Genomic DNA, 27,711 nt, shown 5'->3' on the forward strand with positions numbered 1-27,711 from the left:
CTTTCTTGTGGGTCAGTGAAGGTGTCAGTGCAGCAGAAATAACCTGTGCCAGGTTCAGTCCAGACTCAGTCCTGGTTCAGCCCTAGTTGAATCTTGGTTCAGTCCCGGTTCAGAGTTGATTCAGTGTTGGTTCAGCCCCGGTTCAGTCCCGGTTCAGTCCCGGTTCAGTCCCGGTTCAGTCCCGGTTCAGTCCTGTGGTACACTGGTGTTTTTGGGTCAGTGAAGGCGTCAGAAGCTGAAATAGCCGCTCCCTGTGAGACCGTCCTGGATGAGTCCAACGTCCACTCACAATGTCACCTACTTTACTGAGGACGGGAGGGCATCTGACACACACGCGGGAGGACGGGAGGGCATCTGACACACACGCGGGAGGACGGGAGGGCATCTGACACACGCGCGGGGGACGGGAGGGCACTGAGGACGGGAGGGCATCTGACACACACGCGGGAGGACGGGAGGGCATCTGACACAATGACATCATCGTCACGAGTCACGGTAAATCAGCTGTAAACATCCCCCTCTCACATGACTGACCTCTTTCACTCCATTTGCTTTGCTCTTCTTTCTCTTTCTTCTCTTTTATCCCCTCCCTCTCACCTCCTCTTTCTCTCTACCCTTGTTTCGTTTCTATCTCTTGTCTTTGTTCTCTCATCTTTCTCTTTATTTCCTCATCCGCTCTTCCATATTTCTCTCTCCTCTCTCCTCTTCTCCCTCTTTTTCTCTCTCTCCACGTGCTTCTGTTTTCCTGTTTTTCATTCACTCTTCCTCGGGCGCTCTCCAGTCATCCCTCGCTCACATGCTCCCTCTCTTTTAGACACACTTCGGCTTTAAAGAATCAACTCGTTTTCACACATTTTCTTCACACATGAGAGGCCAGAGGCACTTCTAAAGAGCTTTTTTGTCCCCGCGCGTCAGATGCCCTCCCAGAGTCGGGTTGGAAAAATACAGCGGGAGAATGTAGAAAAGATCAGGGAACACGTGAGGGTTGGACTTTTGGAGATTTCTGAGGAAAATACTCAAATATATTCAAAAATATTTAACAGTAATTTATTTCAATCTTGATTTAACTTGATTATATTTCATAATTTCACTACTGATTTTTTTTTTTTTGTCAAAACATCAAAACACAAAACAAAAAAGTGCAAACATTTTCAAACAGTTCGAGTTGGGTGATGGTTTTCAGAGCATCTGCGTTCTTTAAACTTTTTTAATGATTTAAAACTTGAAAACTTTGAACTCTTCACATCAGTATGACCAGTTTTCCGACAGTGACTCAGGTCCAACTGCTGATGAGATTTTATTCTTTTTTTTTTTTTTTTTTTTCCTGCACAAACTCCACTGAGCTGTGCGGCCCTGTGAGCTCTGCACATGTGTCTTGGATAACTCTACTTGAATGAAATTAAGAAAAGGCAAAATGTTCAAACAAATCCTCCAGCTGAGTGTTACAGTGGAACAAGCCGAGAAATAAAACTTGAGTGACTTTTTGTGGAGCTTTCTACCATGTATAACATTGTTCCCTCATCAAAAACATCCCTGAAGAGGTTTAAGATGTTGTCCATGCATGTCTGAGTAATTTAGTGATCTCTAATTGGCTCAAACTTCAAACCCTCCTTACAGTTAAGAATCAACGCAGACAGCAAGGGAAAGCGACGCAGATTCATCAGTCGGTTTCACTTCGTAGAAACCGTCTGTGTTAGAATTCGTTCGCTTGACGGTAGGCGGGTACTTTTTATCATTTAACCAATCGCTGCTATTTAGTCATGACGTATGTAATGCACCGCTTTTCCCAAATCCTGTAGGAAGAAGGACAATAACGTCTTTTCCCTTGATAAAATTCACCAAACATTCTCTTTATTCCGGCTTTAAATTCTCAATCTCGGGAATCGTTGACAACACTGAATATATGGCTCTTCGCTGATTGTCTGGTGCCCGAACTCGCATTTCTGTTTTTTTTTGTGTATTTTGATTCCTGACCTAGTCGCTGGAGAGAATTGAAATTGAGCGGAGGCACTAGGTGGCACCAACCTGACTAGATCCTGTCTACATCCGCTCTACACACATTTCCGGTTCTCTGCTTTCCTGCTTCATTTTGTAAACACAAACACCTCTTCTACATCCTAGCCTTAGTGCTGTCGTGGTGAATTACTTTGCGGCGCACAGACTTCGACGCAGATCCACAAATCAAAAACTACGGCGACAAGATGCACATACACCTCGACGCAGAACTGTAATTCAACTTTTTGCTGTAAGAGCCTTTACAAGACTCCACCCACAAGTCTACATCACCCAGGCTCCCACACGACAATTCTCCATAAATATACAAAAACATGACGCAAAACTGTTCACAGCAACGTGACAAACCTGATGTGATGTGAAGGAGTTTCATTAATGGGACGCACACTGATTGTGTTGTTATAGCGAAGTGACTTACGTAACTCAGAGCATCAAAACTGAAAGTGAAACTTATAAAACATGTTAATACGTTTAATATGTTTAATATAGAATTCTCAAAACAGTAAAAAGAAGCATGGAAACATAAATCATCTTAGAGCAGATGTCCTGTACGTCCGTCACTCGTCTCATATGTTCAGAGTCACTCATAAATCTAAACTGATACACACTGGCTCCTCTCCCACTGCTCTGTGACTCACCTGCGTCTCCCAGCATGCACCTGTGATCTGTGGGAGTAAAGTGACTCATGTGGTGAACAGGAGAGGGGTTTAGTGTATATGTGCGCTTGGTAATTTCCCTCTCTCCTCTGATGACTGTAATTAAAACACATTACAGTCCGTTTGTGACGTCGGCCGCTTCACCGCCAGACGCGCCTGTTGCCTTGGTGACAGTGATGCTGGGGCCGTTGCCGTGGCGACGGTGATGCTGGGACTAAAGTGGCTCAGGACTTAGAGCGTTTAAAGGTCTGCGGGTCGCTCTCAGTGTGTGCTGTTGTGTACTTGAGCAAGACACTGCATCCACCTTGTCAATGTGTGAGTGTTGGAGGTGGTCTGAGGGGCAGCTGTCTGTCAAATGAACTACTAAAAGTCAATTATTTTGTTGAAACTAATGTTCTGATGTCTCTGGAAGCTAATGCTGCCAATGAATAAAAAACAATAATTATGAGTTTTAAAGGTGCATTGTGGAACTTTTCTGGTGGAGAGTCCATCAAATGCTTGAACACATCTTTAAACTCATAATTATGACTTCCTCTGGGGCTTTTATTTTGTATTAACTGATGGAAATGAGCTTCCATAGATCTCTCGGTGCAATAATAACAAATGATTCAAACTAAATCTTGAAGTAAGAAGATTTATTTGACTAAACCTGGACCAAAAGTAAAAAAGAAGACCAGGGATTTCCTTTCTGGCTCATTCTGGTTACAGAAGTGCAGATGAACGTACACTGTCACTGTTCAATACACAAAATAAACAAATAGAGATTTTGACATCATTTGTGAAAAAAAAAAGAAGTAGTGCAGCCCCTTTCACCATTATGGCTTCACTATTTTCATTTATTTTATGTCATACTTTAACCGTCATTGTGGTACTCTTTTTAGTCCAAACCAAAGGTCAGTTTAGAGGGAACAATCTCACGAGATCATTTTCCTCATGTGTTCACGATCTTGTGGAAATTTTATCTCACAAGATCTGGTAGCACGAGATCTTGTCCCATTTCTACTAATTAGTTGTTACTTAGCTAATTATCAAACATGTATTGATGTTTATTAGATTTCAGTGTTTGTACAAAAACATGTATTGTAATACTACTACATCAGTGGTGAAGACTTCACATTTACAAACACAGCGTTAGACAAAAGTGCATTGAAAGTACTTTATAAATACTGACAATGGGCCTCATTCATGAAACGTTCTCATGAACACATTTGTACTTAAGGCCTTCTTATGCACATTTTTGGCATTAACAAAACTTTTTCTTAACTGAAAATGTTCTTCTGGAAGAACAAATCCTACAAACAGTCAGGAACACTTGTAAGTACAAAAAAAATCTGCTGTTTTAGAATATTATCAGTCTGATAATGCAACAGAAAATTCTAATTCCTCCATGACTGTAAGTTATATATTTTCTTAAATTATTTCTTATAAACATATGACTATGTGATCCAATAATGTGTCATGTGCATGTGTCTATTGCAGGGGTGTCAAACTCATTTTGTTCCGGGGGTCGTATCCAACTGACTTTGATCCCAAAGTGTCCGGATCAGAAAACTCATGTCATATAAACCCCAAAATAAAACAATAAGTTCAAATATTTGTGCAGAGAAACACAAATCTATTACAGAAATCTTTTTTAATTGATGAACTTTTCTTTTACAAAATATTATAATATTATGAACAACCTGAAACTTAAAGAAAAATACAATTTCAACACAATGTTTTAACATGAACTTGTATGCAAATAGAAATAAGTCAATTTTTCTTTGAAAATTCTGCACTCGGCTCCACTTTTCTCATGTTGGACATTTTTCTGATGAGGGTGTCACGGTCAACAGTCAAAACGATCGTCCTTTAAGAGCGTTTGGAAAGAGACAAGTCTTCATTTGTGCTGCTCTGGTGGGAGGGGCCACGTACAGAGACGCTGGAGACGCTGCTGTGATAAACACCACAGAAAATTAACAAGATTGTAATAGAAAATATAATTAAAATATTTTAGTAGAAAATCAGCCGAGGGCCAGATTAAAGGTGTTGGAGGGAGGATCTTTGACACCTGTGGTCTATTGGCTCTAACAGACTTTCTCCAGGCTGCAGTGAGCCTCAGTCTGTCCCTGGTCACTGCGCTGGACTCAACAACAACAGCACCCACACTCTTATGCACCCCTACCCCTGCCCCCCTTACTCGATATTTACTGTGGGTCAGCGAAATACAATAAAAGTGTCCGCTTAGTTCAATAAGTTCATGACTTAAATCTTCCTCGCTGAGTGTGTCATGTGAGTTTGGACATTTGAAATCGCTGCTGTAGCTGTAAAACAATCATAATCTGTAAATGCTCCACCTGACCTCCTCATCACTCTCTCCCTCACACTTTCACATGTCACCAAACCCATATTGACCATATTTGGAAGTTCACAGGGCGTTTCTAAACAATTGCATATTCATTTTCTCTGTAAGTTAAATGTAAATGAGCGTGGAGGTGTTTGTCGCTGGGTGTTGTTCAATCTGCCACAACTGTCACTTAAGGAATGTGGCTGCTTAAGAACGTTTTGTGAATCTGGTGCAGAGTTCTCTCAGCAAGAAAAGATTCATGAATGAGGCTCAGCGATGTCATGAAGTACTTTTTATTCTGCATTTTACTATTCCTTAGCTATTTGTATGTGACCCTAAACTGAAAATGGACATGTGCTTGTGTGTGTGTGCGTGTGTATGTGTGTGTGCGTGTGCGTGTGTGCATGTGTGTGTGTGTGCGCGTGCGTGTGTGCGTGCTCGTACAGCTCTGTCTCTGTCACATAAGTGAAGGAGCTTTGTCAGTTTGGTGCAGAGTCTTTGACATTCTTCATGTGAGTGTGAATGAAAGACAAACTGTGTACTTCAAACACACAGACTGGAGCTACAGACCTGCACATAAACACATCCAAACACACTGGACACAAAGAGAAGAAAAAACACTTTCTTTAGAAAACAGAATGTGATTTTCCTCATTAAATGGTAGTACTTTCTTTTCTCTTCCCATGTGTCATATACAGTGTTGGGAAGGTGACTTTTAAAATGTATTCCCTTATAGATTACAGATTACATAGCCCAAAATGTAGTTTGTAACGTAATCCATTAAATTACTTAAAGTAAGTAACGTAAACTAAATACTTTGGATTACTTGATTTTCTGTAGAGAAGCAAAGACTAGGATATCGTAACATATGATGTTTTGTCTGCTAAAAGAAAATAAAAAGTGCGGTTTTTACTTAACCAAATAAAAAAATAGTATTGATTGAAGAGGAGGAGACATGGTCAGTGTGGCAGGGTTTAGTCCTGTTAAATCCTGTTTGAAACCTGGTTTGGACCTGGTTTAGTCCTGATTTAGTCCTTGATTTAAACCTGTCCTGTTTGAAACTGGTTTACCTGGTTTAGACCTGGTTTAGTCCTGGTTAGTAGACCTGATTTAGTCCTTTAGTCCTAGTTTGACCTGGTTACCTGGTTTAGACCTGGACCTGGTTTAGACCTAGACCTTTAGACCTGGTTAGACCTGGTTTGACCTGTTTATTTAGAGTGTTCGGCAATGAATTACCAAAAAAAACAAAAAACAAAAAAAAGGATATAGCCCAAAATGTGAAAACAGGAAAATCCCTCTGTGTAATCCATTTATTTCAGACAAGTAACTGTAATCCAATTACCACTCACTGAAACAGTAACTGTAACTGAATACAGTTACTCATCATTTGTACTCTGATTACGTAACTCTGGTACATGTAATCTGTTACTCTGGTCTTCTATGTGTGTGATCCTCAGTGGTGCAGTAGGTTCATAGTCCATGTGTGTGTTCTAGTCTGTGTACTCTTATATTTGTTCTGATACAACTCAACATTATTCTAAAAACATTCAGGAAAGACTCTGTTCTGTCAGTGAGACTTTTTCACTATCGATACACAACAAAAAGTGGAGAGTTAAAAATGACTCTCACAGAATCAGTTTGAATATGTTCTCAGGGTTTACGTGTGTCCAATCTGTTCTAGAGTTAATTTAACATTTTTTTGTAAATGTTAATTCAGTAACACTAGACCAAAGTTCCTGTTTAACCCTAAAATCAAGAGTTATATGAATGTTTTGAGTGTAAACAGATAACACTTTGTAGGGTTATTCTAATTTAACTAAACAACACACAGAGTTGTTTTATTTTTACACTTTTTTTTGTTAATTTAAGATGAAATTATGTTCAAAACTGGTTCAATCTGGTTTTTTCTCACAAGAGTTTGAAGTGGTGGTGGGAGGAGCCAAATTAACAGTAATGGAAATTGAATTAACTTCAACCATATCAACTCTGGCACATAACCCCAACTTCAACCCCCATTTAACTTTCAAATAGTTAAAATAACACTTTTTGTGTTCAAAACAACTCACCCTGAAATTTGAACCCAAAAAATGCAAAAAATGATTATCTACTTTTAATAGTATTTTTAGTATTGATTAGTATCTGATTTCTTTTGACAACCCTAATACAGAGTGTCTTAATTTATTACATTTACTTTTTTTATTTACTGTATTATGCAAATTACACTCGTGAGCTTGTAGCACAATGTTACATTATATTACACTAGTTTCTGATCTGTGTTCTAATGTTGTTCCCTCCTCAAAAACAGACATGGAGTTGTGTTTTGTTTTATTCACACATGTTTGAGTCAAACTTTATTATTAGTCTGTCTGCATCTCCAAAGCTCCAAAGGCTCTGTTCCACCATATGATGTCATGAAGTAGTAGTTTTCAAGTGAACAGCTCCTTTTACCTTTTGTTTAATAGAGATTGGCAACCAGAAAAACTAGTCAAGTTTAAAATACCTGAAATAAGAAAGTTTTATCATGATTTGAGTGAATTTCACTTGACAAGTCAAATGATCTGCTGGTGGAACAAGACTTTTTGTACTTAAAAACACATCTTGTTACACAAATAAGAAATCAAATGTAATGTTGCTTGAATTTACAAAAACACACTTGCTCCATTGGTCGATCATTTGACTTGTCAAGTTGAATCTTCTCAGATAAAGTCAGATGTTCTTAATTTAAGTCATTTTAATGTACATAGATATTGTTATTTGCAGTGCAGGGCTGAATGGAGTGTTTGGAGTTTAAAAACACAATGGAGCACTTCCTGTAACTTCTGTGTTTTCAGTTTGAGAGAAGAACTCAGCCTAAATGTGTGACTGAAACAAAACTCAACTCCAGGTCTGTTTGCGATGAAGAAACGACATTATAACAAAGATCAGAAAAGAGTGTGATACAGGTGCAGGTACATGTGTCTCTGTCCACGGGTCAGTCTGTCCCCTGCGTCCCCCACGTCCCCCGCCTCTCCTGCTGTGGGACAATTCTCTGTTTTCCTTCTAAATGTCACAGATCACAACACATGATTCTGTTGGTCTAGACACATTGTGCAGATTTGAATAGGCTGAACTTCAACAGTGGAACAGCTCCTGAGTCCAGAGTCCAGAGTCCAGAGTCCAGAGTCCAGAGCAGCACTCACTTACACTTACACTTACACTTTATTAACAGTTTGCAAATAGGACTCATAGTTATAATGATTATTTAATGCATCATCATTTTGATTCACCAGGACTAAACCTGGACTGAAGTAGGACTGAACCAGGACTAAATCAGGACTAAACCAGGACTAAATTAGGAACAAATTAGAACTGAACCAGGAATAACAAGGACTAAACCAGGACTAACTAGTACTAAATCAGGACTAAACTAGGACTAAACTATAAACCAGGACTAAACCAAGGAACAAATTAGAACTGAACCAGGACTAAATCAGGACTAAACTAGGACTAAATCAGGTCTAAACCTGGACTAAACAAGGACTAAACTAGTACTAAACCAGAACTAAACTAGGACTAAATCAAGACTAAACTAGGACTTAACAACGACTAAACCAGGACTAAACCAGGACTACTAAACTAGGACTAAAATCAGGACTAAACCAGGATTTAATCAGGACTAAACCAGGACTGAACCAGGACTTAATCAGAACTGAACCAGGACTAAACCAGGACCAAAACCACGACTAAACCAGGACTAAACTAGGACTAAATCAGGACTTAACAAGGATTTAACAAGGACTAAACCAGGACTAAACTAGGACTAAACAAGGACTTAACCAGGACTAAACTAGGACTAAACAAGGACTTAACCAGGACTAAACTAGGACTAAACAAGGACTTAACCAGGACTAAACTAGGACAAACCACGACTAAACTCAGGACTGAACAAGGACAAAATCAGGACTTAACAATGACTAAACAGGACTAAACCAGGAACAAATTAAAACTGAACCAGGACTAAACGAGGACTTAACAAGGACTAAACCAAGACTAAACTAGGACTAAATCAGGACTAAACCAGTAACAAACCAGGACTAGTTTGAACTCTGCGTTTTTGACATTTCCACACATTTCCATTGGCCTGTTGGCACAGATCATCTGGAGACTAAACTAAAAATAACCTCGTTGTTTCTTTGTGTTGTCTCCGCTCTCGTATGGAACAGTAGGAGGCGTCTAAACCCTGGATTACAGCTACAGTCAGCGGGTTCATGCTGGAACTGTCTATTTAAAGGCTTTTGTTTATACCACGGTCCAGCCCTGAACCCCAAACCCGATCCCCATCTGATCCTGAGCCTCCAGAACAGCTGCGGACTGACTTTGGTCCACAGGGATTCAGACACATCCTGGACTAAGAGCCCACAGCTGTCCCACGCCGACCCACAGAGGAGGCTCCAAACTAGACTGGATCAGGCACCCCACCCTCCAAAACTCACCGTGTCTCCAGAACACTCAAACCAGACCTAAACCAGGACTAAAACAACTAAACCAGGACTAAAACAGGACTAAAACAGGACTAAACCAGGACTAAACCAGGACTAAAACAGGACTAAACTGACTAAAACAGGACTAAACCAGGAACCAGGACTAACCAGACTTAAAACAGGACTAAACCAGACTAAACCAGGACTAAACCAGGACTAAAACCAGGACTAAAACAGGACTAAACAGACTAAACCAGGACTAAAAAGACTAAACAGGACTAAAACAGGACTAAACCAGGACTAAAACAGGACTAACCAGGACTAAACAGGACTAAAACAGGACAGGACTAAACAGGACTAAAAAGACTAAACCAGGACTAAACCAGGACTAAACAGACTAAAACCAGGACTACTAAACCAGGACTAAACCAGGAACTAAACCAGACTAAAACCAGGACTAAACCAGGACTAAACCAGGACTAAACCAGGACTAAACCAGAACTAAAACAGACTAACCAGGACTAAACCAGGACTAAACCAGGACTAAACCAGGACTAAAACCAGACTAAACCAGAACTAAACCAGGACTAAACCAGGACTAAAACAGGAACTAAACCAAGACTAAAACAGGACTAAACCAGACTAAAACAGGACTAAACCAGGACTAAACCAGGACTAAAACAGGACTAAACCAGGAAAACCAGGACTAAAACCAGGACTAAAACAGGACTAAACCAGGACTAAACCAGGACTAAAACCAGACTGACTAAACCAGGACTAAACAGGACTAAAACAGGACTAAAACCAGGACTAAACCAGGACTAAAACAGGACTAAACCAGGACTAAACCAGGACTAAACCAGGACTAAAAAACAGGACTAAAACAGGACTAAACCAGGACTAAACCAGGAGGACTAAACCAGGACTAAAACAGGACTAAACCAGGACTAAACCAGGACTAAAACAGGACTAAACCAGGACTAAACCAGGACTAAACCAGGACTAAAACCAGGACTAAACCAGGACTAAAACAGGACTAAACCAGGACTAAAACCAGGACTAAACCAGGACTAAACCAGACTAAACCAGGACTAAAACAGACTAAACAGGACAAAACCAGGACTAAACCAGGACTAAAACAGGACTAAACCAGACTAAACCAGGACTAACCAAAACTAAACCAGGACTAAACCAGGACTAAAACAGGACTAAAAACAGGACTAAAACAGGACTAAAACAAACAGACTAAACCAGACTAAACAAAACCAGGACTAAAACAGGACTAAACCAGGACTAAACCAGGACTAAAACATCACTGAAACCAGGACTAAACCAGGACTAAAACAGGAACTAAAAACAGGACTAAAAAACAGGACTAAAACCAGACTAAAACCAGACTAAACAGGACTTAAACCAGGACTAAACCAGGACTAAACCAGACTAAAACAAGACAAAACTAACCAGGACTAAAACAGACTAAACCAGAACTAAAACAGGACTAAAACCAGGACTAAAACCAGGACTAAAACAGGACTAAACCAGGACTAAAACAAGACTAAAACAGGACTAAACCAGGGACTAAACCAGGACTAAAACAGGACTAAAACAGGACTAAAAACCAGAGGACTAAACCAGGACTAAACAGGACTAAAGGACTAAACCAGGACTAAAACAGGACTAAACCAGAGGACTAAACCAGGACTAAACCAGGACTAAAACAGGACTAAACCAGGACTAAAACAGGACTAAAACAGGACTAAACCAGAACTAAACCAGGACTAAAACAAGACTAAACCAGGACTAAACCAGGACTAAAACAGGACTAAAACCAGGACTAAAACAGAACTAAACCAGGACTAAACCAGGACTTAAAACAGACTAAAAACACTGAACCAGGACTAACCAGGACTAAAACAGGACTAAAACAGGACTAAACCAGGACTAAAACAGGACTAAAACAGGACTAAACAAGGACTAAACCAGGACTAAACCAGGACTAAACCAGGACTAAACCAGGACTAAAACAGGACTAAACCAGGACTAAAACCAGGACTAAAACAGGACTAAACCAGGACTAAAAAACTAAACCAGACTAAACCAGGACTAAAAACCAGGACTAAAACAGGACTAAAACAGGACTAAACCAGGACTAAACTAAAACAGACTAAACCAGGACTAAAACAGGACTAAACCAGGACTAAAAACAGACTAAACCAGGACTAAAACAGACTAAAACATGACTAAAACAAGATTAAACCAGGACTAAACCAGGACTAACCAGGAATAAAACAGGACTAAACTGGGGCTGAACCAGGACTAAACCAAGACTACTAAACCAGGACTAAACCAGGACTAAACTAGGACTAAACCAGGACTAAACCAGAACTAAACCAAAACTAAACCAAGACTTTAGCAAACACCTCTTTCATTCCAAAACCTCCAGTATCTCCAAAATTCTCTCATCACTGTTTCCAAATAATTACCCCAAGAGAGTAGAATTGACCAAGCTCCCCACCCCTCTACAAACTCCAAAACACTCATGCAACTATCTCAGCTAGATTTTATCACGCACCCCCTTCATTCCAAAACCTCCAGTATCTCCAAAACTCTCTCATCACTCGCTCCAAATAACTGTTCCTTTTTGGCCTAGAGACGAGGCTCCAAACTGGGGTAGAATTCACCAGGCTCCCCCTCTATTCCAAAACTTCCAGTACTTCCACAACCCCACTGTATCTATGCCTCACTGACCCAGAGACGAGGCTCCAAACTGGGGTAGAACTTACCAAGATCCCCCCTCCCCTCCATAACCTCCATAACCTCCAGGACCCCAAAAATATCCGCATTACCGTCCCACGCTGACCCAGAGAGGAGAGTCCAAACTGGGGTAGAATTCAGCTGGCTCCTCCTCCCTCCCCAGTACCTCCAGTGTGTCCAAAAACTGTCTCCAAATAACTGTCCTTTTCTGACCCACAGATGAGGGCATAAACTGGGGTAGAATTCACAAGTCTCCCCCTCACTTTTAGAACCTCCAGGACCCCCAAAATACCCATGTAGACCTCCCTCACTGACCCAGAGAGGAGGCTCCAGACTGGGGTAGAATTCAGCAGGGTCCCTCTCTATTTAAAAACTTCCATTACCTCCAGACATACGCCCATAACATGACTTATTGACCCAGAGAGGAGGGTGCAAACTGGGGTAAAATCAAATCCAAATCCACTTTATTTCTGTAGCACATCTATCTGTTAATGCAAATAGTGTGTGTCTGTGTCTCCTCCTGTTTGTCTCATCTGACTCATCTCTTCCTAATGGGGCGGGTGTGTGCAGTGCAAAATGTTCATTTTGTTAGGACAAAAAAATGCCAAAGATTTGATGAAATTATTGACTTGCTAAAATGTGGTCACACCAGTCCTAAAATTAGCCAGGCCAGCGCCACCTAGTGCCTCCACTCAATTTCATTTCTCTCCAGCTACTAGGTCAGGAATCAAAATACACTAGACGGTTTGCATGAACCCCAGAAGTGCGAGTTCGGGTACCAGCCAATCAGGAAGAGCCAGACATTCAGTGTTGTCAACGATTCCAAAGATCGAGGATTTAAAGCCGAAACAAAGAGAATGTTTGGTGAATTTTATCAAGAGAAAGATGTTATTGCTCTTCTTCCTACAGGATTTGGGAAAAGCTTAATATACCAGTTAACCCCGTTAGCGGAGCTTTACATACGTCACAACCAAACAGCAGCGATTTGTTAAATGATAAAAAGTACCAGTATCGTCGAGCTAATGAACCCTGACATTGTGAGGTCAGACGGTTTCTACAAAGTGAAACCGACTGATGAATCAGGCAATAAAACAATAAAACCAGTCAAATCTAATAAAAGCAACACCATAAAAATCATAAAATAGCAGCAAATATGAATAAAAAGACACAGAGGAGCACATGACTCACGCAGTGTTAAAAGCCAGAGAGTAAAAGTGGGTTTTAAGACGAGACTTAAAACTCTCCTCTGTGGGGGTGTTGGGACATGTGCAGGGGAGTAAATTACGATGATGTCTGAGTCGTACTGTGGGGCCAGTCCATTCAACGCTTTAAAAACAAACAATACAATCTTAAAATCAACTTTAAGACCCCGTTTACACTGAAACAAATCCACATATCACTGTATCACCGTATTGAAAACAATCTGTGTCCAAACACATGTCGTTTCTGTGTTCTCAATCCTTCCCTATCCACACAACTTTGAGCATATTTGTTTACGTTTTACAGAAATTAAACTTAAGACCACATGACTCATGATTTGCATAAACTGAGCGCTCAAAAAAACAGCTCACTATTGTGCACTGATGTGGTTCAGCTTCTGTCGGACTAAAGGACACAACTCAGTAGAATATATGTGTTTTTTCTGTTTTGTGACAGAGGGGTGTTCTGCTGATGGTGAGTCTGTTCTGTGTTTCTGTCGTGTTGGAGATGGTTCATGTGAAACTTTTTAGAGATTATACGTCTGCAGGTCGTACACACAGACACACGTTTATATGAATGGACATATATTCTAGCCTTAGTGTCTTGGCGGTGAATTAATTCGTGGTGCACAGATCTACATCAGAGTATCAGTGTTTTCAGGCGTCCACACATCAGATCTCTGGAGCCGTTTTCAATCGGATTAGTGTGAACGAACACTGCATCCACAACCAAAACCACTCAAATACAAACTAGTGTGGACGGGGTCTAAAACAAACTGGAAGCCAGAGCAACGACGCTAAACTCGAAATAATGAGCTCATGTTTTTTGGTTCCAGTTAAAAGTCGTGCAGTAGAATTTTGGACCAACTGTAAGTGAGAAAGTGCAGGAGGCTGATGCCAGAGAAAAGTGTGTTCCAGTCTAAACGAGAGGAGATAAAAATGTGCCCTGTTCAAATGATTTAAAAGATAAAAAAGGGTTAATTTTAGATAAAAGTCTCAAATGATAAAAGCAGAAGGGGTCAAATTAACCAAGCTTCCTTCTCCTCCGTTACCTTCAAAACAACTCTTTAACAATCCCATACTGACCCAGACAGGAGCTTCCAAACTGGGATTAAAATGCCCCCCTGCTCCCCCTCCATTCCATATCTTCCAGTGACCTCCAAAAGACCCTTATCTGCCCCACACTGACCCAGAGAGAAGGCTCCAAACTAGGGTCGGAAACACCAGGCTCCCTCTCACTTTTAAAACCTCCAGTGCCTTCATAACTCTCTCATACTGACCCAGGAAAAAGGCTCCAAACTGGGCTTGAATTCTCCAGCCAGACCCCACAGCTGTCCCACTCTGACCCAGAGACGAGTGGCCAAACTGGGGGTGCATTCTTCTCTCTACCCCCACTGTCTCTGGGTCTGCTCGAGCTCAAAGGGGATCTCCTCCAACTGTAACACGAGCCCAGGAGAAACGAGTAATGCAAGAACAACATAACACATTAGAGCAGAGGAGAAGAGGAGAGGGTCAGAGGAGAAGAGGAGAGGGTCAGAGGAGAAGAGGAGAAGGTCAGAGGAGAAGAGGAGAGGGTCAGAGGAGAAGAGGAGAGGGTCAGAGGAGAAGAGGAGAAGGGTCAGAGAGAGAGAGAGGAGAGTCAGAGGAGAGAGAGAGAGGGTCAGAGAGAAGAGGAGAAGGTCAGAGGAGGAGAGGAGAAGGTCAGAGGAGAAGGTCAGAGGAGAAGAGGAGAGGGTCAGAGGAGAAGAGGAGAGGGTCAGAGGAGGAGAGGAGAGGGTCAGAGGAGAAGGGAGAAGGTCAGAGGAGAGGAGAGGGGCAGAGGAGAAGAGAAGTTCAGAGGAGAGAGGAGCAGAGGAGAAGGTCAGGGAAGAAGAGAAGTTCATGGGAGCAGAGGAGAAAGTCAGAGTAGAAGAGGAGATGGTCAGATGGAGCAGAGGAGAAGGTCAGAAGAGTCAGGAGGAGCATAGGAGAGGTTCAGGTGGAGGAGAGAAGAAGGTCAGATGGAGCCAAAGAGAAGGTCAGAGGAGCAGAGGAGGTCAAATGGAACAGAGGAGAAAGTCGGATGGATGAAAGAAGAAGGTCAGATGGAGCAGAGGGTCAGAGAAGAGGATCAGATGGAGGAGAGAAGAGGGTCAGATGGAGCAGAGGGTCAGAGGAGAAGGTCAGACGGAGCAGAGGGTCAGAGGAGAGGATCAGATGGAGGAGAGAAGAGGGTCAGATGGAGCAGAGGGTCAGAGGAGAGGGTCAGATGGAGCAGAGGGTCAGAGAAGGGGGTCAGATGGAGCAGTGGTGTTACATAAATCTCCCGTTACATAATCAAGCACAAGTTTGGATTTCCGATTGGAAAAGGCTCAGTGAAATCCCGTTTGACGTAGGTGGACCTCCTGCCAGAAGACTTGGCTCGAAATCTAAAAAGGCTCTTTCATAATTATCACTTGATTTGGCCGGCGGTGGAGACGTTTCACTGGGGAGAGACGTGTGAATGAGACGGCTCCAGCTCCGTCCTCCGGGTCCTCCTCAAACACACGCACAGACTAAAAATAATGTCCCGCAGTGTCACGTCCAACTTCATCGCCATGGAGACAGGCAAGCGACGTCACCAGGCTGAGATGCAGGTCAGATCCACGGAGAGGAGAGCCTGTTGACAGAAAGAGTGCAGGTTTTTAGGATATTTTGGAGCAATAAAAACACATTCCATTGATTAGATGTAATATAGATAAGTTTAATGCCGTATTGTGGAACATTCTAGACATCCCCCTTCCACCCAAATGTTACATAGTTAATTTATGTTTTTTTTTTTTTTTTAATGTTAAAATGCCTTGTAAAACAGTTGGACGTTGCATTTTTCATTGACCCAATTGCCAATCTGTGACCCACTTTAACACCTCCCAGTCGTTGGTCGGATATGAGCACCTGGGCTGGCAACCATTTTCCAAATCCAAATCCAAATCCACTTTATTTCCACAGCACATTTTACAAACAAAGCAGTTTCCAAAGTGCTGCACAGATCAGAAAATGAAAACAACAAACAGGTCAATTGCTCAAATTTGGTCACACCAGTCCTAAAACAATAAAACCAGTCAAATCAAATAAAAGCAAAACTATAAAAATCATAAAATAACAGTAAATAAGTCAAATAAATAAAAGACACAGAGAACCATACAACTCAAGTGGTGTTAAAAGCCATAGAGTAAAAGTGGGTTTTAAGACGAGACTTAAACTCTCCTCTGTGGGGCTGTTGGGACGTGGGGGGGGCAAAATGTTCCAGAGTTTGGGTTCGGTCACAGAGAAGGTCTTATCCTCCTGGTTTTAAGTCTCGTCTTTGGTCCCAGGAGCTGGAGCTGGACCTCAGACCTCAGAGCGCTCTGGAAGTGTCAATCTGGAGGAGGTCTGAGTCGTACTGTGGGGTCAAAACATTCAAAGCTTTAAAAACAAACAATAAAATCTTAAAATCAACTCTAAAACAAACTGGAAACCAACGCAATGACGCTAAACTCGGACTAATGTGCTCATGTTTTTTGGTTCTAGTTAAAAGTCGCGCAGTAGAATTTTGGACCAGCTGTAAGTGAGAAAGTGTGTTCCAGTCTAAACGAGAGGAGATAAAAGCATGACCTGTTCAAATGATTTAAAAAAAGGGTTAATTTTAGATAAAACCAACAAATGTTAAAAGCCAGACAACTGTGTTCATTTGTTTGTTAAATTTAAAATCACTGTCAGTAGTGACGCTGAGGTTGGTGACAGACTCTCTCACAGACTGTTCACACTGGTCCAAAGCAAGAAAAATGATCTTTAAAATGAAAAATTTAAGAAAGCTTTGGAACAACAGCCATCTGAGTGTGTTCTGTATATATTCACTTTCCAATTGCCAATCTGTACCATCAAAAATGAGCCACACACCACCGTTTTGGAAAGCTGGATGAAGTGTCTTGCTCAATGACACAATGACAGTATTGATTCAATAGTATTCTGGTTAAACATTTTAAAAGTGAAAAAAAGGCATAGCACACTCAGATGGCCGATGTCCAAAAGCTTATTTGATTTTGTAGTACACTGTGTAGTACACTGTGTAGTACACTGTGTAGTACACTGTGTAGTACACTGTGGTCCAAAACAAGAGAAATGACAAAGGCTTTTTGCTAATACACAATTTAAAAATATAAAAAGCTTTTGGACATCGGCCATCTGAAGGAGCTGTGTAGTTTTTCACTTTTAAATTGCTGTTTCTGCGTTTCCACGTCTACTCAAACTTAGGTGTGTGTTTTCTGTTTCATTTGGTAAAAATCGAAAAAAAACAAAACAAAACGCTGGACTACAGGATTTGAAGGTCAAAAGGACGTCTCTGCACGCTGTCTGCATCACACGCATTTTATCGTCTGCGAACCAGGAAGAAACAGCGGTGTGTTGTTAGCATGCTAGTGGTGAGGGCAATACTCTGCTCTGGTCTCTCAAACTGCAAATAAACTCATCACAGTGAAAAATGAGTTTAGAATGAACCACTTCTGTTTTTCACATTTATGATGTAAAAACCTGGTAGAGTAAAGAGGAGGTACTGTACAAAATGGACTTTTTGGAGCTTTCTCCCACGTTTAACATCGTTCCCTCATCAGAAAACTAGGGGTTGGACATTAACGCATTAATTATGAATAATAAGCCTGGACCAAACTAAATTTCTGGTCAGAATCACCAACTACCTGGACAAATATTCACTTGGACAATATCCACAATGACTTGGTGGAAACTCCTGGGCCATTCACAGCAGAAAAGATGAAAACCTCCAAGAGTCTCGATGTGTTGTTGAACTTGTTGGAGTCCACGGTTTGTTAGGATCTTCTACGTTTGCTCTGCGGATGTTTGAAAGACATTTAATTCACCAGTTAGTGGTTCTTTTTCACTCGGAATATGAAAAAGACATTTTCCTTCTTCCGTGTTTCTATTTGTGCATCTGATAATGCAGCAGGAATTTACCATTATCGGGGAGAAATACGCGAGGTTACGCACTCTGTTTGACGCTATCTTGCCTCCGACCAAATTATTTCCCAGCATGCAACACAGGCTTTTAATAACAATGACGTCAGCTGAAACTCGCCTATAGCAAACTGCAGAAACATTTTAAGAGTTTCATATCATATATCATATTATATCACATACGCATCTCAATCCTACAATACCACAAGTCCCACTCCTACAAAAACATGACTCAAGAGGTTTTACATGACATCCCTATATGTTTGAGTAATTTAGAGATCTCTCCCGAACCCTATTCAAACCCTTGTTACTCTTCTCCCTCCATAAATACACAAAAACATGACACAAATCTGTACACAGCAACTTAACAAACCTGGTGTGATGTGCAGGAGTTTGATTAGCAGGATGAATGTTGTGACAGTGCTCTGAAGGGGGAGTGTCTTAGCATAGAGAGCAAACAGAGGGGAGACTCAGAATGTCAAAACTGGAGTGAAACTTTGAAAACTTGTTACAAATATGTCTTTTTCAAACAACAAAGGTAACATGGTGATGTAACACACCTCACAGAAGTGCAGTAAAACACTTTGAACTTGTAAATCTGTGTTTGTGGAGAATTAAAGCGTTGTGTTTTGTGTTTTGTGTTTCAGGGTGCGTAAGGTCCCGTTCCCGGTCAAAGTGTGCAGCTCCTCTGTCCAGCTCCACATGAGAGGAAAACCCAAAACTGTCACCGTGGAAACCAGAGCCTCTCTCAACACGGCCGACTTCAAGAAATCTAAAGACGGGTTTATACTTTTCACCCCAGCAAACTGAAACTACCACAACTACCACAACGAGAGTAGAGGCTCTTCTGAAGTCAGTAGATACTTTGCAGTGACATCGCGCGCGGGGGTGTTCTACATGTATGTCTATGGTTGAATGTTTAACAGTTATTATGGAGACACATCAGCAAACACTGTCAAAAAGTTTTTAAGATAGTGTGAACTTACAAAATGGATTTAAACGTCACATTTTGAGGAGCCTGTGATCAGTGCGAGTGTTCATGGTTCTTTTTAGGAGTTTGGTTTTCAACAAAAAGATGAGAGCGACTAACTGGAAAACTGTTGGGTAATGCAAGATTTTGACTGTAATATTATTTGAGAGGAACTTTAACAGCACAAATCAGCTACATTGGCTCTTTATTGTGTAATTGTGGTCAAATTAAGCTCAGATTAAGTCTAACAGAGCTTCAGACAGAGCAGTGCACTCAGTTAGGATAATGTGGATGACACCAGCTGCAAAGTATCAATAGACTTAAAGACCCTGTACTTGATTTTACCCCATGTATTGTAGCAAAAACTCTTGCCCCAGTAAAGGTAAAAAAAGCCACAAATTTTACTCATTATTTTGTATTTACTTCAAAATAATATTACCGTATTTTCCGGGCTATTAGGTCGCTCTGGATTATAAGACGCACTGTCATTAAATGGTCTATTTTGGAACTTTTTTCACAAATAAACCGCGTGGGACTTTAAAGGAAACCCAACAGTGTGGATGGGTGAGTGGTTTTGTTTGTTTGTTCGTTCACAGTGACTCTGGGCTTTGTTCAGTTGTGGCGTGTAGGGAGGGTGTGTCTGGGACCAACGGATTGTCGGCGTGTTCGCAGTGACTCAGTTGTTCAGTTGTGTCTAGAAGTGGCACATTGGACTCGCTTTTTCGGTTCGTTCCTCCGTTCTGATGAGTGTGTCTGTGTTTGTGTTTCGCTGTGCGGTCGCTGTCTGCTCCGTGTGTGTTTGTGTGTTCTGTGGGTGTTGTTGTTTGTAGTTTACTGAAGTCGTGCTGGGACACCTGAGTGGATTCGTGCTCTGGATTGTGGGGCGGGCAGTTATTTTTTGATGGGGTTAGAGGCTTAAGAGCGCAACTAATAGTGCAGGAAATACTGTAATCATGTAGAAGTACAAAGTAGTGGTCCAAGAAATGACTCAAGAGTCTTTTAAAGAGTAACTGCCTGAACATAACATGTGATTTAAGATTTGAAGTGAATGTAATTTGAAGGACAGAACATGAGTCATAAGCCAAAACACAAATGTTCAAATCATTTCATATTGTCACATGAAACTTTTGTCACTTTAGACTCACAGTGAGAAGAGGAAGCACAACTTTTACTCAAGTAATGTCGGACATATATTGTGTGATATTTTTCGATGGTTTCACTCAGCCCCAGCTCTAACTGTACGACCAAATCACAGAGTTTAAAAGTTCACAGCTCAGGATGTATGTTCTCATTATATGATCCAGTGCTCGGTGGAAACCCTCACGAGAGGCGACTGGATTTCAAACGGGTTTAATATTTTTGCGACCTGTGGTTACCAATTGGGAGCTTGTCGTGAGGTATTAATCAGTTCTAATTACCCCATGTTTACTACACCAAGCATGACACATGATTAAGACAAAAGACAGTGAAAAATCATCTCAAAAAGGGCCAAAAATCACACAGTGTAACATACACCGGGCTTAATAGTACTGTTACTCTGTACTTTATATTACTCAACTTAGTCTACGTTCAGCCTGCAGGGCTTAATACTTGATTCAGATTTTTTTTTATTTTTTTATTTTTTTTGCAGTGTCGTTCGCATTTCTAATTAAATGTGACTTGTATGTGATCTCCAGTGTGAACTTTTCACTCCCCAAAAGTGTCTCACATGAGCATCGGAGGACACAACAATGTCACACACACTGAATGAATGTGATCTGGACGTTCAGACTGAAGTCACATGTCACAAGATCAGACATGTAATGAATTTTAGGAGCACATATCCAAGTGGTCTGGGTCACATTTGAAAAATCAGATCTGTATCGTTCAGACCTTAAAAGATCAGATACAGGAGCATAGGGGCGAAATAAATGGATTTGGGTCGCTTCAGTCTGCAGTTTGAACGTAGCCTAAGAGTACTGTTACTGTTGTAAAAAGTTACTCAAGAAAATGTAACTGAGCTCATACTCACCCCTGTGTCTCAGCAAGCCCACTGTGTACTGTCTGCATCTAATACACACATCAAGAATCTCAGACTTCCACTCATTGTGCAATTCATACTGGGAAGGATTTTCTGAAAAAGTGAGCATCAAACCTCCATGTTTGTTTTCCCAGTGGGATGAGTCTATTGACAAAGTCTTTTGAACCATATCACTTTTGTTTCTGGTTCTGATATTGTCATATTTTAGTTTTGGGATTCGGACAGGATCCCGCTTTGTTGTCGCTCCACATACTAAATGTTCACTGCAAACTCAGGATGATTTAGACAGTCAGAGTTTTCCTTTTTGGTTCTTCCTGTGGAATCAAGTCCTGCCCATCACCTTCATCTTTCACTGTTTTTCAATTCCGATGGGAAGAGAAACAGTTTGAACAGAGGTTTGAGTCACACACATCTGATTCACTTTTGCATTTATGGAGTTCACAAACACATTTCTCGAGCCATTTTCCGCTGTTAGAACATTCAACAACCACACAATTAACAATGTCCGAATCCCAAAACCAAAATATGACAATATCAGAACCAGAAACAAAAGTGATATGGTTCAAAACACTTGAAAAGATCAACTTTGTCAATAGACACATCCCACTGGGAAAACAAACATGGAGGTTTGATGCTCACTTTTTCGGAAAATCCTTCCCAGTATGAATTGCGCAATGACCGGAAGTCTGAGATTCTTGATTCGTGTATTATAAAGAGGGTTATTGCCTGAGTCAGCAAGTGTGCAGTCAGCATGCTAGTTGTTTTGAGCTTTACCGTAATGTCACTGTCAACTGTTTAAGATAAAGTAGTTCTGTTTTTGTGTCATTTTGAACACCATACATTTTCATAAACATTTTTTTTGAACAAAAGTATATATCCGTGCAGTGGTGTAGTCGTTCAGTTTTCACCCCATTACAAGACGGTTACCAGTTCAGTTTATTTGCACTATATTTGAAATACCCTGGCACAGTAGAGAAGTGTTAACCCTTTCACCAGAAGGTTGCTGGTTCTCATTCTTGCCCCTCCTTGGTGAGTTGTGAGTGGAAGGGCATCTGGTATAAACATCTGCTGATCAAAGTTCAGTTTTATACTTGTAATGCTGTTTTTTTAATATTATTTCTTAAGTTTTATTGTATTTTCTTCACATTTTAAGAACAGTACGAGGATAAATCGTGTATTGTGTTTTGTAGAATAACTCCCACAGTGTTAATGATCTGAGAGCACTTTTCTTCCTCTTTGTTTTCACAGACGTTTATCTTTATGACTCACTTTGCTTTGTACAGACACGATGGATTGGAGCAGTTCTTTTCACAAATGTACAAATGGAGGAATTCTTATAGAAAATAAATTATTAAATGTGATTCAAACGATGAGACTGGAATGATTTTTTACACGTGGACTCTACAATCTTTGTTTTTTCACTAAACATGTCCAAGAGGAGGTGTTTACTTCTGTGGGGTATCAACATGGAAGAAGAAAAACAGCTGGAAGATAAATCCAAGGTGGTGTTTTACTTCTGCATTACTTCCTGAATACTGATCTTATGTCGCCATAGACTGTGTAAAAAAGTGGATTAACTGAGTGTGACGTCACCACTGTTGGACAAGTGACTTTAAAACTGTAATGTGTTATTAATGACTTATTACTGTCATTTCAAAGTCATTTGTTACTTTACAATATTACTGTGTTTAAAATGTAAGGAATTACATTATTACTGCATTACTTTAATTTACTCTCACCAAAATAACTGTGAAGATGCTGAACTTTTGCACCGTATATGGACTGAACCAGGTCTAAAGCAGGACTAAACCAGAACTGAACCAGGACTATAACAGGACTAACCTCTGACTGATTCCAGGACTGAAGAGGAGGACTAAACCAGGACTAAAACAGGACTGAACTAGGACTAAAACAGGACTAAACCAGAACTAAACCAGGACTAAACCAGGACTGACCTAGGTCTAAACCAGGTCTAAACCAGAACTAAACCAGGACTGACCCAGGTCTAAACCAGGTCTAAACAGAGCAGAGTTCTCGGTCCTTTCGCCCGTGGTTAACTGAAGGTCTACACAGCCACGTCTCCCTTTGTTTCACCGCTGTTGATATCGCGGTGATTTTAGTGAATTTGTATGAAGAAAAACCCACCACTTCACTCCAGGTTAAAAAAGCTTTGTAACACGTGTTACTCACAAGAGCCGCATGACAACTTCCTGTTTGGAACATGACGGTAAAGCATGTTAATTATGTCCATTTATATATATAGTTTACTGTATGTACACAGCAAAACATGTGACATCAGAAATGTGCAGTTCTGACCAATCAGACTGACAGTATTGGGAAAGTTACTTTTAAAATGTAATCCCCTACAGATTACAGATTACATACACCAAAATGTAGTTTGTAACATAATCTGTTAAATTACTTAAAGTGAGTAATGTAATCTGATTACTTTGGATTACTTGATTTGCTGTAGAGAAACAAAGACGAGGAAATCGTAACATAAGATGTTTTATCTGATAAAAGAAAATAAAAAGCCCAAACTTTACTGAACCAAATTAAAAATAATATTGATAGAAGAAGAAGAGACACGTCCACACAGCAGGATTTAGTCCTGTTTATCCTGTTTAGTCCTGGTTTTAGTCCTGGTTTTAGTCCTGGTTTAGACCTGTTTAGACCTGGTTTAGTCCTGGTTTAGTCCTGGTTTAGTCCTGGTTTAGTCCTGGTTTAGTCCTGGTTTAGTCCTGGTTTACCTGGTTTAGTCCTGGTTTTAGTCCTGGTTTAGTCCTGGTTTAGTCCTGGTTTAGTCCTGGTTTAGTCCTGGTTTAGTCCTGGTTTAGTCCTGGTTTAGTCCTGGTTTAGACCTGGTTTAGTCCTGGTTTTAGTCCTGGTTTAGTCCTGGTTTAGTCCTGGTTTTAGTCCTGGTTTAGACCTGGTTTAGTCCTGGTTTAGTCCTGGTTTAGTCCTGGTTTTAGACCTGGTTTAGTCCTGGTTTAGTCCTGGTTTTAGTCCTGGTTTTAGACCTGGTTTAGTCCTGGTTTAGTCCTGGTTTAGTCCTGTTTTAGACCTGTTTTAGTCCTGGTTTAGTCCTGGTTTAGTCCTGGTTTTAGTCCTGGTTTAGTCCTGGTTTTAGTTTTCCTGGTTTAGTCCTGGTTTAGACCTGGTTTAGTCCTGGTTTAGTCCTGGTTTAGTCCTGGTTTAGTTCTGGTTTAGTCCTGGTTTTAGACCTGGTTTAGTCCTGGTTTTAGAGTCCTGGTTTAGTCCTGGTTTTAGTCCTGGTTTAGTCCTGGTTTAGTCCTGGTTTAGTCCTGGTTTAGACCTGGTTTAGTCCTGGTTTAGTCCTGGTTTAGTCCTGGTTTAGTACCTGGTTTAGTCCTGGTTTAGTTCTGGTTTAGTACCTGGTTTAGTCCTGGTTTAGTCCTGGTTTAGTCCTGGTTTAGTTCTGGTTTAGTCCTGGTTTAGTCCTGGTTTTAGAGTCCTGGTTTAGTCCTGGTTTAGTCCTGGTTTAGTCCTGGTTTAGTCCTGGTTTTAGTCCTGGTTTAGTCCTGGTTTAGTTTAGTCCTGGTTTAGTCCTGGTTTAGTCCTGGTTTAGTCCTGGTTTAGTCCTGGTTTAGTCCTGGTTTAGTGTCCAGCAATGAGTGGAATTACAAGAAAAAAAACAGGGATTTAGCCCAAAATGTGAAAACAGGAAAATACCGCCATGTAATCCATTTATTTCAACAAAGTAACTGTAATCCAATTACCACTCACTGAAACAGTAACTGTAACTGAATACAGTTACTCATAATTTGTACTCTGATTACATAACTCCGGTACATGTAATCTGTTACTCTCCAACACTGGTGCTATCTGAGGGTGAGCAGACGTCCCTGTTGACCCGGGACAGTCCCAGTTTTGAGCCTGTGTCCTTCTGTCCCAGCACATTTATCCAAAACCACTGATTTGTCCCAGTTTTATACAAGAAATGTCCCAAGAGTTTTTGACCAGTCTGATCCTGCCAACAGTAAAGAGACACATAAACTGTCATTTGTTTAGGTAAAACAGAGAGAAAAGCTGCTTAAACATGACAAAAAGAAAGAAAATGTGACTATACTGACACACTTTAGTTATGATGGTTTATGCAGAACAGTTTTCTTTAATTACGCACTCGTTTCACAGTTTCATTATTACCAAGCACCAAAAAAAAATGGGGATGTCCCAGTTTTTTATTTTGAAATTCTGGTCACCCTACGGTAGTTGCTGGAGCTAGAGCAGACTCCGTGTTCTACGAGACGGTTCTTTCTGGGCCCGAGTGTCTTTACATTTATTACCTTTTACTGTTTTGAAAATGCTGAAAGTGTACGGACAACATGTTTTATAAGATCTGCTTTCGTTTTTTTAAGTCCTGAGTCTCCTGTCCCTCCCTTTGCTCTCTGTGCTAAGTCACTCCCCCTCCAGAGACATTCCCCCAGCACACTCTCAGTACACAAATGTTGACAGTAGTATTGTTCTTTGTCTCGTTGTGTCTCTGAGTCTTTGAACTGAATCAGAGACAATAGAATCCTGCTCATCTCAATCACGTGTGAGGTCATAAGAAGTACTTTTACTGCACTTTTACTGTACTCCCCGTGTCGTATAATCATATATTTCTACTTCACATGTACTTCTTATGCAGTTGTCTTGTACTTGTCATGTACTTCTTATGTAGTACTCACCCCAGAGTTCCTCCTCTAGAGTTTTTCACACCACAGCACAGAGAAAGAACCAGGACTAAACCAGGTCTGAACCAGGACTAAACCAGGTCTAAACCAGGACTAAACCAGGTCTGAACCAGGACTAAACCAGGACTAAACCAGGACTGAACCAGGACTAAACCAGGTCTAAACCAGGACTAAACCAGGACTAAACCAGGACTAAACCAGGACTGAACCAGGACTGAACCAGGTCTAAACCAGGACTAAACCAGGACTGAACCAGGTCTGAACCAGGTCTAAACCAGGTCTAAACCAGGACTAAACCAGGTCTGTACCAGGTCTGTGAGGACTAAAGGGGAGCTACAAGTCTGGAGTCCTAAAAAACAAAATAAATATTTGTGAAAGAAAGTGATTGTAGAAACAGGTGAGGACCTTTAAAGCTACAATACGTCACTTTCTGATGGTGGCATGTGACCTGCATGATTCCATGGAAGCTACTACTGCTGCTACTACTTCTACATCTACTACTACTACTAGTAGTAGTAATAGTACTATTACCTATTACTAAAGTTCTTACTGCTAGTACTACTGCTACTACTACTACTACTACTGCTACTACTACTACTACTACTACACTACTACTGCTACTACTACTTCTATATCTAATACTACTTCTACATCTACTACTACTAGTAGTAGTAATAGTACTATTACTATTACTACTATTACTATTACTAAAGTGCTTACTGCTAGTACTACTACTACTTCTAGTACTACTACTACAGCCACTATTACTACTACTACTAAAAAGTTACACACTGTGGCTTTACAAGCATTTACTTAAATGAAGTAGTACTTTTCAGACCCCATACTTTTACTACTTTACTTATATTTTGTATTGTTACTCTTTGCACTTTGAGTAATAGCATCTGTCTCCAAGCAACTGGTGTTACCAGGCCATGTTACAGGTCAGATCTGTGGAGAGGCGACCCCGCTCACAGTCACAATGTCTGTTTTTCGAGTTAGTTTCGAGCTCTAATATCGCCTGTGATTGAATAAATATAAAGTAGAGCTGTTTAAAGTCACACTGCGGAACATTCCAGACAGAGCAGTGACATGTCCACAAACGTTGACCATGGTGACCAGGTGCATTGTGGGTAAAATGTCTCTGGGCACATTTTCGAGTCACATTTTCAGATTTGCGTAACAGCGAGAGTCTCCAGATTTACAGTTTCAGAACCAAACCAGAGCAGCCAAAAACTGAACGACGTCACTCGCCCAAATCCCCCACAATCCCTCATGTCTCTGTAATCCAGACCATGTGACCCGGGGCAGAGTGGTTAGCCCTCACAGCCACACGCTCCAGGTTGATTTATGCAATGTGTGTTTTAATGCTGATGTTTCCATGGTAACACATTTGATTAAAGTCTCATATTACGCTCAGTCTTGAGGCAGAGAAGTGGAAGTTTTCAAGTGACCAGCTCCTTTTACCTTTAGTTCAGTCCAGAACTGAACTCATCCAAATGATTCTAGTGAAGGTGTGTGGAGTTTAAAAACACAGTGGAGCACTTCCTGTATCACCGCATGACATCACGAGGTGGAACAGACTGTTTACTTTTGAGAGAAAAATTCAGCTTAAATCTGCAGAGTTTGTGTGAATGAAACAAAACACAACTCC

The 27,711-nt window shown here is 40.8% G+C and overlaps 1 protein-coding gene across 1 annotated transcript in view; it reads left to right on the forward strand.

The window, feature by feature from the left end:
• myo1g (myosin IG) overlaps nucleotides 1-22,736 on the forward strand; it is a 93,325-nt gene extending 70,589 nt beyond the window's left edge. Inside the window, exon 22 of the mRNA XM_055156939.1 lies at nucleotides 19,021-22,736. Coding sequence (XP_055012914.1) covers nucleotides 19,021-19,183 — 163 coding nt within the window. The 3' untranslated portion in view covers nucleotides 19,184-22,736. The remainder of the gene's footprint in view (nucleotides 1-19,020) is intronic.
• Nucleotides 22,737-27,711: the final 4,975 nt, after the last annotated feature.

The sequence above is a fragment of the Boleophthalmus pectinirostris genome, unplaced genomic scaffold (genome assembly GCF_026225935.1).
Source record: "Boleophthalmus pectinirostris isolate CB_2022bp ecotype Guang Dong unplaced genomic scaffold, ASM2622593v1 HiC_scaffold_21, whole genome shotgun sequence".
NCBI lineage: Eukaryota > Metazoa > Chordata > Actinopteri > Gobiiformes > Gobiidae > Boleophthalmus > Boleophthalmus pectinirostris.